Raw genomic sequence first — 12,947 nt, forward strand, 5'->3', positions numbered from 1 at the left:
TAGGTAAGTGAAGGAGCTATAGACGTATGTAATTGAGTCCCTGCTACCTTTCCCTGACGTGAAAAGAGGGTGTTTCCCACTCGCAGGGTTTACAATAAAAAGTAACCGGGTCAGTGACATTGTCCTCTTAAACTAAGTACATTTATCTTTGCTATTGGGTCACTTTGCTCCTACACAGGACTGTCAATTTTAACCCATTAAACACGTCCCTGCCATTAGGTCACTTTGCTCCTACGTGGGACTGACCCTTTAACCCATTAAACATGTCCGTCATTAGGTCACTTTGCCCCTATGAGGGACTGACCCTTTAACCCATTAACCACGCCTTTGCCAGACATCCTATATTTTGCCCTTACCTCTCTCTCTCTCCCTACAGGTGCCATACACATAAATCAATGCAATATTGAGCCGTATATCCCTATATATTTGATCGTTGCGGGGGCTTTTAGCTTCTCCTTCTGGGTCCTGTTTCCGCTGGAGTTCTGTCTTCCCAAAGCAAGGAAAATCCTCAGCGTTCTTGTTGCCCTTTTCTGCTTCGCCTGGTTTATTGCAGGTAAGAACCCGCTCAGTACCACTGCTTTGTCATTTACAGATCCTGTGCAATGTGTGGAAGGCTGGCAGTGAGAGGGTTAATACAATGTGACTTTCTGTGTATTTTTCAGGCAGCGTGTGGGTGTTCAGAGTGTACAATACATACCCCGGCAACTGCGACCGCACCCTGTATCTCTTTGCTTTCTCCATCCTGATTATACATTATATTTTCATCGGACTAGGAATAGTTTTCAGCCTTATTTTCTGCTTCTGCGTTGGGAGAACAGTAAGTTTTTGCCGTCATTTCATCCTTGTCATTAATTAAATTCTGCAGACCCTCCTGCTATTCCAGCGCTAACCCCACACAGCTCTGCTGTTCCCCCGTATATATCTCTTCCTAATACCTCATATAACCCCTCCCTATAACTCCTCCTATTACCCCATATAAGCCCTCACTATAACTCCTCCTATGCCCCATATAACCGCTCCCTATATCTCTACCTATTACCCCATATAACCTCTACCTATAACCCCTTTCTATTGCCCCATATAAATGCTCCCTATAACTCCTAGTACCCCATATAACCCCTCTCTATAACTCCGCCTATTACCCCATATAACCCCTCTAAATAACTCCTCCTATTGCCCCATATAACCGTTCCCTATGACTCCTATTACCCCATATAAACGCTCCCTATAACACCATATAACCACTCCCTATAACTTCTCTGATTACCCCATATAATCTCTCCATTTAACTCTCCCTATTACCCCATATAACCGCTCCCTGTAACCCTTCCTATTTCCCCATATAACCATTCCCTATAACCCCTCCTATTACCCCATATAACTGTTTCCTATAACCCCATATAACCCCTCTTCCTATTACCCCATATAACCACTCCCTATAACTCCTATTACCCCATATAACCACTTCCTATAACTCCTCCTATTACCCCATATAAACGCTCCCTATAACTCCTATTACCCCATATAACCGCTCCCTATAACTTCTCCCAATACCCCATATAACCACTCCCTATAACTCCTCCTATTACCCCATATAACCGCTCCCTATAACTCCTCCTATTACCCCATATAACCGCTCCCTATAACTCCTCCTATTACCCCATATAACCACTCCCTATAACTCCTATTACCCCATATAACCACTCCCTATAACTCCTCCTATTACCCCATATAACCGCTCCCTATAACTCCTCCTATTACCCCATATAACCACTCCCTATAACTCCTCCTATTACCCCATATAACCACTCCCTATAACTCCTATTACCCCATATAACCACTTCCTATAACTCCTATTACCCCATATAAACGCTCCCTATAACTCCTATTACCCCATATAACCGCTCCCTATAACTTCTCCCAATACCCCATATAACCGCTCCCTATAACTCCTCCTATTACCCCATATAACCGCTCCCTATAACTCCTCCTATTACCCCATATAACCGCTCCCTATAACTCCTCCTATTACCCCATATAAACGCTCCCTATAACTCCTCCTATTACCCCATATAACCGCTCCCTATAACTCCTCCTATTACCCCATATAAACGCTCCCTATAACTTCTCTTATTTATCTTTTAGGCTTGCTGCAGGAAATAAGGACCACGCGCAGGAGAAGGAAAGAGTCCTAAGAATGGCATTAAATCCTATAAAATGATATTATTATCAATAGTCTTAATATTATTGCAGTAAATGTAACTATCTGAGGCTTACTATAGATACGGGATTATATATGATCCTTATCAATTTGCTCTGTTTATGGTTTGAATATTAAAAGACTTAAAATCACTTAAGTGACTTTGAATTTTCTGCAAATTTCCTCCGTACGGACCATGAACTCACTGTTACCTCCCTCGTATAAAATAAGAGATTGTCTAATGTATGTATCATTCTGTTTATATAACGCCAGCAGGAGACACTGTCCCAAGAGCTTACACTCTAAGGCTCGGATTCATTAACTTTCGATAACCTAATAATGCAAATTTATCTCCAAAAAACGTTACTTATTTTTATGGTGTAATACAGGAGGGCCCCGCTCATACGGCGGGTTCCGTTCCATGGCGGCGCCGCCGCAAAGCCAAAATTGCCGAAAAGCGGAACCAGCGATTTTCGGCATCTCCTACCCTTCTGCGCATGCACAGTCTTGCAGTCCCCCCTTCTCCGCATGCGCAAAATCTGCCACTTCCATGTTCTGCGCATGCGCAAACTCGGCCGTCCCCCTTCTGCGCATGCGCAGACATGGCGGCCACCTTCTTGGTACCGCCGTATTGACAGATTGCCAAGAAGCGAAACGCCAAGAAGGGGGGCCCGACTGTACAGTAATGTTGTATGGCCAACAATATGGTACCTTCTTTTGGGTGCGTTAAAAATATCGATTCTTAGAAAAAACCCAGAGAGAACATCCCACGTCTAAGTAAAAAAAGTGTTCATCAAAATGTTATATTTTTGGAAACGCTATTTATACTTTTATTAGCTCCACTTTTTTATCACCTTGTCCAGGCTGGCACTAAACAGACCTTTCCTGTGTATAGAATTGTATTGTATGTCTTTATTTATATAGCGCCAAAAATGTACTCAGTGCTTCACAAAGAATACAGTATAGGGAATTATAATTATACAATAAGTGCAGCAAAATCAGACAATAAGAATGGAAATCCCCGCCCCGAAGAGCTTACAATCTAAGATGTTTAATGGGAAACTTACAGAGACAGTAGGTGAGGGAGTAAGTGCTGTAGATGGCAATACTTGGTCACAATGGGTGGTAGGAGTGACTGAGTGTGGGACAATAGCCATGAGTGCAGGCTGTTGGGATACTTGATTTGTGGGGTGAGATTTAAGGCTGGTCAGTATTAAGTGAAAAGGTTAACACCATTTACAGGGGAAGTGATGGCAGGGAGGCATGAGTGAGATCAGGTGTGTATGTCTGGCTTCAGGCTATGGGGAGATCCCCAGCAGCGGGAAGGAGTATATGTTTTTTGTTGCGGGGTATAGAAGTTGTTGGGAGAGGGGTGTATAAATAATGGTGCAGTGGGGAGTGGGGATGTTGGAGAGAACAGAGACATTCACAAAAGGAGTGAGGAAACAGTAAACAGAAAAAGCGTAGGGAGGGCATAGTGAGATGCAGGAGGAGAGACTTCCCAGGTAATGGAGGATAAAAGTGTACAAATAATCACAGATGTTAAAAGTGAATGTCTCACAGTGGCAAAGTTGTAATGCAGAGTCCAGATCTTCCTCCAATCTTCACCTCCAATCTTCACCTCCAAAATTAACTCTTGTAGACACTTTAGATGTGTCTCTTTTTTTTTTTTTTTAAACTTGTGTTTTATTATTTTTTTCAAAACATAAAAGGGGAGGGTGGGGGGAGGGGATGGGGATACAGAAAATAAAGAGGGTGGGTGGTGGGGGGTACATCCGCAATGGTCTCCGCGCGGGGAGTGCTCGATCAATTATATATATTTACATACACTTAATAGAATAGAAGTATAATCAATCTGATTAATGGAAATCTCTGAATTCACAGTCTAAGACAGATTTGGGTTTTGCCATACATAGGTCGCCCAGGGGTCCCAAGTCGTCAGGAAACTGTTATGTCTATAGTGGATTAAACTAGTGAGTCTCTCCATGGTCAAAACAAGATTCATTTTTTGGATTACAGTGGTGATTGGTGGGGAGGCGTTCTGCTTCCAGTATTTTGCGATCATTGATTTTGCTGCCGAGAGAATTTGCATTATTAAATAATCTACTTTCCTTTCAAGACCTTCTATAGGTTTTAGTAAAAGCACAGTTTCCATATCCCAGCTCAGATCTAAACCTGAAACCCCTTTTTATTAATCTTCTAATTCTTCCCCAGTAAAGGATAATCTTGGGGCATGACCACCAGATATGTTTGAACGTGCCTAGTTGTCCGCAGTTACGCCGGCACATTGGGGAGGTTAGTGGGAAAAAAAGAGTGGAGGCGCGCAGGCGTGTAGTACCACCTATGGAGAATTTTCAGATCCGTTTCTCTAACTGCTGAGCATCGGGAAGCTCTGGCTATTCTGTCATAAATTTCCTCCCAATCCTCGTCATCTAAAGATTTACCTAGATCTCTTTCCCATTCTGAGACATTTTTACTTGTTTGGTTGTTAAACTGGCGTATTAGAACCTGATAAAATTGAGCGATCGTCCCTTTACGGTATTTGCCTCGCTGATACAAGCTCTCAAATGTGGTTAGGGGTCTGATCCAATTATCCTTTGGTTGTATAGGTAGAACATAGTGTTTGAGTTATCTGCGTGTTTGGGACCCCATATTCCTCTGTTATTTCAATAAATGACTTAATCCTATTTCCCTTTAACATTTTCCCAATGGTGGATAGCCCTTTTTCTTCCCATTTTTTAAAGACATTTGAGTGGAGTGATGGGGTGAATTCTTGGTTAAACCTGATCGGTGTTAGTGGCGAAGGGATAGATGAGATCTGCTTATATTTACAGTTTTTATCCCAGATGGTTAGGGAGTGTGTGAGAACTGGATGAACTTTATAGTGTTCTGCTCTGTGTTCCTTCTTTATCCATAAAAGAGTTGTCAAGTCTGGCTGTCGGGCTTCTGATCTCTCAATATCTACCCATGGTTTTGTACCCGGGGTTGCAGACCAATAAATTAATGCGCTCAATCTGGCCGCTTCGTAGTACTTGGCTAGATCCGGTTGCCCTAGGCCGCCATTGGACAGAGGTAGCACCATTTATTTTTTCTTAATTCTCGGCTTCCTGCTTTTCCATATAAACTTTGCTATCTCACTTTCCAGGTCTCTAATTATTCTAGCTGGAACTGTTACCGGCAAAACTTGAAATAAATACAAAATTCTTGGAAGAAGGTTCATTTTGACTGATGTAATCCTGCCTGACCAGGATATCTGGTGTCCTGACCATTTTATTAAATCTTTTTTCAGAGTTTTGATTAAGTCTGGATAGTTTGCATTATGCAGTTAGGTCCGGAAATAATTGGACACTGGTACAAGTTTTGTTATTTTGGCTGTGTACCAAAACAAATTCAAGTTGCCGTTAAATAATGAATATGAACAAATGAACAAAAAGGCCTGGACGTCCACGGAAGACAACAGTGGTGGATGATCATAGGATCCTTTCCATGGTAAAGAAAACCCCGTTCACAACATCCAGCCAAGTGAAGAACACTCTCCAGGAGGTAGGCATATCATTATCCAAGTCTACCATAAAGAGAAGAATTCACGAGAGCAAATACAGAGGGTTCACCACAAGGTGCAAACCATTCATAAGCCTTAAGAATAGAAAGGCCAGAGGGGCGTGCCGATGACGTCAACCAGAGCGGACGGGTGAAGGGAGAGCTCCGGAGACCCACTCAGATAACCACATAAAATAGACATTTTCCGTCCGGAAAAAATCCCCCAAAAACTCCCTCTTACCTCCCAAAGCATAAGGGATGTCAACCAAGGGGAAAAACCAGCCTGCCCAAGGGGTTGGTAGATACTTTACCCCCGCGAAACAGCACACCAATGCAGGGGGAAAAAAACAAGATGGCGGATCACCGCCAGGAGCACGAGGCACACAAGGCCGAGCAGACCCCGCAAGCCCCGCTGAAACACCCCCCCCCCCCCGGACGGGGGAATTACGAAAGAGTTCCTTGAGGAACTACATGCCAAACTGCAGAGAACACTGCAAGCTGACCTCAAGGAAGCGGTCACGGCAATCAAGCAGGACATTCAGGGCCTCCAGGAGCGCACCACGACGCTGGAGAACAGGCTCGAAGAGGCCCTGCAACACCAAACTGATGCGGATGAGGAAATCATTCGGCTAGGCCGAGAAATTCATTCCCTCCGCGACGGCCTGGAGGATCAAGAAAACCGGGATTGCCGCCAGAATCTACGGATCCGCGGCATTCCGGAAGCGATCCAACCCGGCCACCTGCGTGAATACCTGGCAGATCTTTTCATCTCCATATGCGCAGACCTAGAACAACGCGATATGGAGATCGACAGAGCGCACAGAGCGCTAGGCCCACGATCTGATGACGCGAACCGACGGCGGGATGTAATCGTGCGGCTCCACAGTTACACCACTAAGGAAAAGCTCATCGGAGCGTGCTGGGTGAGAGACACTATCATGTTCCGGGGAGAAACACTCCAGGTCTACAACGACCTCTCGAAGTTAACGGTGGACCGTCGGAAGGAGATGCGCCCCCTCACACTGCTCCTCCGTGAGAAGGGCATAAAGTATAAGTGGGGATTCCCCTTTAAACTGGTCATCAACCATAAAAGCAAATTCCTCTCTATACGATACCCCGAAGACATGGAACACCTAGCGAAGGCCTTGGGCCTTGCCCTGGAACCTCTTCGGACCGCCGAACCAGCCGGAAATTGACCCAGCGACAAGGAGGATCAGCCGATAAGAACCTCGGAAAGGATCGCGGAGAAACGACATCCCCGGGAGAAATGAGGTAACCGCTGCAATACTTACTCGTTCAGCCGTCCCGGGAGAGCCCCACCATCTGTCCCCAGAAGGTAAAATGGCGGCGCGAGAGGCCTTGCTTTTCCAGGGGGCGCCCCATCGAGTTCCAGAAGAACTGCAGCTGGCGCTGTCCCTCTTGCGCGGCGCATCCCCTTCGACTACCGTCTCAGCACACGGGTCTTCATGACGGGCCTGCCCAGACACCGAGAATCTGGTTTCGGAGAGTCACCGGAATAACATCAGACCCTACCCCGCGTTGTGCCTCTTGCCCCCCCCCCCCTCGGCTGAGGGAGGACCAACGCACTACCTGAGGCCGCGAGCAGAGGCAGATCCTGACTTTCCTAGGAATCAACTTGATGTGCGACAGAGCCTCAGGACAAATCTTGACCCAGATCGCTGCACCCCGCTGATGATCCATAAGGGACAGGGTCTGTAATGTAAAAACATGCACACACCTTCTCAGTTCGTTTTACCCCTGTTACCCCAAGTTAAGTAACCCCCCCCTGGTTGCGCACAGAGCTGAACGTTGACATAGAGTTTATTTAGCTTTAGATAAAGACCCCGGTAGATGAAAAGAAATGGCGCAACTGCGCATGTCTGAAGAAATGAAGCTCCCGGATGTTTCTTCTGAAAAACTTTATTCAACACACACAAGGGCTACACCGCAATCTCCCCCTCTACGCGTTTCACCCTTACAGATAGGGCTTCGTCTCGGAGTGGGGAGAAGCGGTGACTGCCTGCTTAAATACACTCAAAAGCCCGCGAAAATCAAATTAAAATTTAACCTGTTCAGTACCTTTGCCTGTTTATATGTTAATTTCCTATGTCCTGCTGGTACATTACAAAAATAAATGGGGGGAGGGGGGGGATGGGAAAAACAAGGAGGTGGAAAAGGGGGGGGGGAGAGGAAAATAAATTTTCCTCTCCCCCCCCCCGCCCCCCCCCCCCCCCCCTTTTCCACCTCCTTGTTTTTCCCATCCCCCCCCCCCTCCCCCATTCATGGTATTTGGTCCATTTTTCTAATGTCAAACAGCATCATTTAATATCTACTAGAAATGGTATGCTTAATATGTGTCTTTATATTGACAAAAGGGTTTACATATCAATATAGATTTGAAGCTGTGATTAACCATATGACATAGACTTAAGAAACCATTTACATCTTTGCAGTGATGAGACTAGCTTTTTAAAATATTGATTTACTGTCAATACACTGCCTGACACTATATCCTATGTGTATTTATATATGTCTGAGACAGACCACATTTATTTTTGTAATGTACCAGCAGGACATAGGAAATTAACATATAAACAGACAAAGGTACTGAACAGGTTAAATTTTAATTTGATTTTCGCGGGCTTTTGAGTGTATTTAAGCAGGCAGTCACCGCTTCTCCCCACTCCGAGACGAAGCCCTATCTGTAAGGGTGAAACGCTTAGAGGGGGAGATTGCGGTGTAGCCCTTGTGTGTGTTGAATAAAGTTTTTCAGAAGAAACATCCGGGAGCTTCATTTCTTCAGACATGCGCAGTTGCGCCGTTTCTTTTCATCTACCTGGACTTCACTGACGGCGGCACGCAGGAGCTGGTGAGGAGAGCGGGTCCCAGACCAACGATGCAGGAGAGGTAAGAGGACACCCCCCTGCACGGGTCAACTCAGTGGCCACACATAGCTCCCTCCCACATAGCTCCAGTGTCTGGAGACACCCTAAGGGTGCGTTTGCTTACCTACACGGAAGCGCATGACAGTGTCACTGTATGTTGGATTACTCTCTGTCAGCAGCTCATGTCTAGAAGCTTATTACCACTCTCCTGGGGTTCTCTTACTAGAATTCCCTGACAACTTGTTTGGGCAACATTGGGAGCAACCTCGTGCATCTATACACTTGGTATATACACACACACGTTAAAGGGCTACACCAGCATGGATACTGCACATGAGCAAGATCCTGAGTTTTTATTCAGCTGTTGCAACACTGCCAATCGCATGCACAGAGCGGAGGCCATTTTTAGCAATAACACAGAACTTTTTTGTGAGGACACTGCAGACCTCAAAATACACTTTGCTAAGTTGGAAAAATGCTTATTATTACGGCAGAGAATATGGTGGGAAATAACAACCATGGAGAATTACAATCGCGTCAAACGCATTCCTAGAGGGTTACGCCACACCAAAACACCCTCTTTTGGTTTTGTGAATGGGGAGTTTGAGCAACAATGGTGCCTGATCCTCAACGACTGCTCATTTAAACTAATGGACCTTATCATAAGATGTAAATCTGAAGAGATTAAAATTGTGTCTAAACAAATAGCAGAACTGCAGCACAAGTTGAAAGCCTTTTCACAGATGGAAAACTTTAAAGATCTAGATCTGAAAACGGCTAACAAGCTCAATAAGCAAGAGAAAACCATTATGCTTAACAAGCAAACTAAATTTGAGCGAGATAAGGCTGACTACGAAGTGCACCAGATCTATATGTGGCAAAAATTACCCCCTAGAACTAAGGGTAAACCCAAAACCAAGAAATCATATAAAGAAGGTGGGGGTAACAAATCCATGTTAAAAGGGAACAAAGATAATGAATTAACATCACATGCTGTATCTGTTTCATTCTCTGAGAGTGACTTCTATCCATCGTCCGGTGACGAAAAGGCAGGAACCAGTGAGATGATGCATCCGAATAGACCGGCCAGTCAGAAGCCCTCAAAAAACGGGGAAAGACAAGGAGAGGCAGGAGAAAGAGCATACAGTGGAATGCCCTCAAAGAGATTGAAAACTTGAGCATTGAGACCAGTAATGTTATAAACATCTCCAAACATGAACTGACACAAGCAGAACTGTCCGTTTTACACCTGGGACTATATTTTGCACCAAGTGCACAATTCAACAATTCAATTTGTTTTCAACTATGGTGGATGTATTTAAATTCACTAGGAAGTTAACCCTTAAACGGTTCTTTTCCACTCGAAGTAATAATTCCAATGCAATGTTACCCCTGTTTGATGTTAACCCTGTTGTCCTTATTCCCCTAGGTTTCCAAGACCAGTGCCAACAGCAGGACCTGATGGATCTCTTTAACGAGAATAACACTATAAAGGACCCCTTAGATTTTCTGGGTAGTACCAATTCAGGTTTTAAGAAGAAGTCAGTGTTCTACCCTGCATACATGCGAGGGCAGTACATAGACATCTTCCAAAAGGGTATTGACAGGGATCTCTCGCTCCTTGCCACTTGGGAAATCTGGATGAGATGAAAACATAAATATGGCCTATCCTCATCAAGCTCCCAACTGACACCTATCCCCAACAACCCGAAATTCCCTCCGGGATGTGGATCTAAACTGTTCGACCAACTCAAAACACGCGGTATCGGGGCGATTGCCGATCTCCTAAGCTTTGGGAAGCTCCTGAGCTATCAAGACTTGAGGGCAAAATATCAAATCAGAGAATTGGACACATTCAAATATCTTCAAATCAGACATTTCATTCGACAAACATGCCCATTCCCAGAATACCCCACTCTCACGAGATTTGAATATCTCTGTAAGGTCAAGACCCATCAGAAAGGTCTTATATCTGAGATCTACCGGATTCTGGAGAACCCAACGGCCTTAATCCAGCACGATTATATGCTCAAATGGGCCTCAGACCTGAGCATACCTATAGACAGAGAGACTTGGGAAGAAATCTGGCAGGCAGCCTCAGAAACTTCCCTATGCACCACAATAAATGAAAATATCTATAAAGTTATGTTTGGCTGGTATCTTACTCCAGCACGATTAAACCAAATCTACCCTCTGGCATCAGACCAATGTTGGAGAGGCTGTGGCAATAGAGGGGACATGGTCCACATCTGGTGGTCATGTCCAGAAATTGTTAAGTACTGGGCCAAGGTCCAAATTTTGATAAAAGAGGTCACTGACCTAGATCTACCTATTGAGCCACTGACCTTCCTATTGGCCAGACCGATGTCCGACATTGTCCGACCAACTAGGAAATTAATATCCTTCATTCTCACTGCGGCGAGATGTGAGATAGCGGCCTCCTGGAGGAAAATGACCACGCCAGCCTTGGGATCAATAAAAAAGAGAATCAATGAGGTGATGCTCATGGAGCGGCTAACTGCCGTCCTGAGACAAAACCTTCCTGCGTACGAATCAGTATGGGAACCATGGATTCTTCTAACCAGGGACAGACAACCCGCCCCACCAAGGTAGAGAACACAAAACTCCTCCCACAAGGGAACAAAAATCCTGAAAAGCTAAAACATTAACCAACACCTCAACATGCAATAGAGCACAGCGTCCCGAAACAGATGCCCAAACGCTGCTCCATCTACGACCTACCGAGCGGGATCAAGCAAGCGATTGCTGAGAAAAACAGGGCCCGACGCCAGTGGCAGAAGTTCCGCACACCTGACCTTCTGGTAAAGTACAACTCACTTGCCAGACTACTGCGACAGCAAATCAGCCAACACCGGGGGGAGAGGTGGGAGGCCGCAGCAGCCAAGCTGAAGGAATCCGACAACTCTGTTTGGAGAATGACCCGACGCCTGACCGGGAAGAAGGAGCCTAATCCACCCATCCAGGGCCAGACCCACCTGGCATGTAGCAACAAGGACAAGGCAGAGGTTCTCGCTGACACACTGGAGACAACTTTTAGGCCTAACCAAGCCAGCAAAATAGCACGGGAAGTTGAGCAAGGAGTTAACAGGCATCTTACCGAGCACCTACCAGAGACCGAAGCGGAAACCCTTGAAGGATGCACCAGGACCGAGATAACGCAACTTGCAGAAAAGCTGGCAAATGGCAAAGCACCAGGAAGTGACGGAATTACCAACCTGGCCATCAAGAAGCTTCCGCCAGCAGCCATGGAATGCCTCACAGAAATCTTCAATGCATGCGTGCGGCTCCAGCACTTTCCTCAATCCTGGAAGGAAGCCAAGGTCATTGTATTTCCAAAGCCTGGAAAACCACTGAGGGATCCTGCAAACTACCGTCCGATAAGCCTGCTCTCTGGACTGTCGAAACTCCTGGAGAAAGTTATTCTTACGCGCCTCCGCCACTTTGCCTCTGGTAAAAACATTCTACTAAAGGAGCAATTTGGATTCCGGAAGGACCACTCAACCAACCATCAGCTGCTGCGAGTCGTTGACATAATAAGCCATGGATTCAACATCCACAAATCAACTGGAGTTGTCTTCTTGGACGTGGCCAAAGCGTTTGACAGAGTTTGGCATGAAGGACTACTGCACAAAATGATCAACCTGAAATTCCCAAACTACCTGATTAAGCTGACTGCAAGCTACTTGCGGGAGCGCACATTCCACGTGGCTGTGCGGGAAGAGCTCTCAACAACACGCCCCATCCGCGCTGGCGTGCCACAGGGATCAGTCCTGGGACCTTTCCTTTTCAACCTCTTCATGAATGACATCCCCACAGACCTCCACAAGACTCAACTGGCACTCTACGCAGATGATGTGGCAGTCATCTCCCAGTCCTTCAGAGAGAAAGAAGTAGCTAAGAACATCCAGAAAGCACTAGACATGCTATCAACATGGTACAGCGACTGGCAAGTAGGACTGAACTCCAGCAAGACTACAGCTACACTGTTTACCAAAAAGAGGATCAAGGCACACCCGCCAATCACCCTCAACGGAGAGGCTGTCAAATGGGAGCCAAACAGCTCTTACCTAGGGGTAATCCTAGATAGCAAGCTAAGCTGGAGAAACCACATTGAGAAGATTCAACAGAAGGCAACAACCAAGCTGGCAGCACTGTACCCTCTGCTGAAGACAAGGACCATGCCCATCAAGAGCAAAGTCAATGTGATCAAGGCGATCATTAGACCCACAATGACATACGCCTCCCCGGTGTGGAGTGGTTGCCACCAATATCAAAGATCATCTCTCCAAAAATTACAGAAC

General features: G+C 45.7%; 1 protein-coding gene across 2 annotated transcripts in view; it reads left to right on the forward strand.

Moving 5' to 3' along the window:
• Window positions 1–2,290, forward strand: part of LOC142466257 (transmembrane protein 272-like) — an 11,094-nt gene extending 8,804 nt beyond the window's left edge. For both annotated transcript variants that reach the window (XM_075571188.1, XM_075571189.1), the window contains 4 exons: window positions 1–3; window positions 377–553; window positions 663–817; window positions 2,146–2,290. The exon at window positions 1–3 is cut by the window's left edge and continues 57 nt beyond it. In XM_075571188.1, the coding sequence (XP_075427303.1) occupies window positions 1–3; window positions 377–553; window positions 663–817; window positions 2,146–2,163 (353 nt within the window). In that variant the 3' untranslated portion in view covers window positions 2,164–2,290. The remainder of the gene's footprint in view (window positions 4–376; window positions 554–662; window positions 818–2,145) is intronic.
• The last annotated feature ends 10,657 nt before the right edge of the window (window positions 2,291–12,947 follow it).

Source organism: Ascaphus truei, chromosome 14 (assembly GCF_040206685.1).
Source record: "Ascaphus truei isolate aAscTru1 chromosome 14, aAscTru1.hap1, whole genome shotgun sequence".
In the NCBI taxonomy this organism is placed as follows: Eukaryota; Metazoa; Chordata; class Amphibia; order Anura; family Ascaphidae; genus Ascaphus; species Ascaphus truei.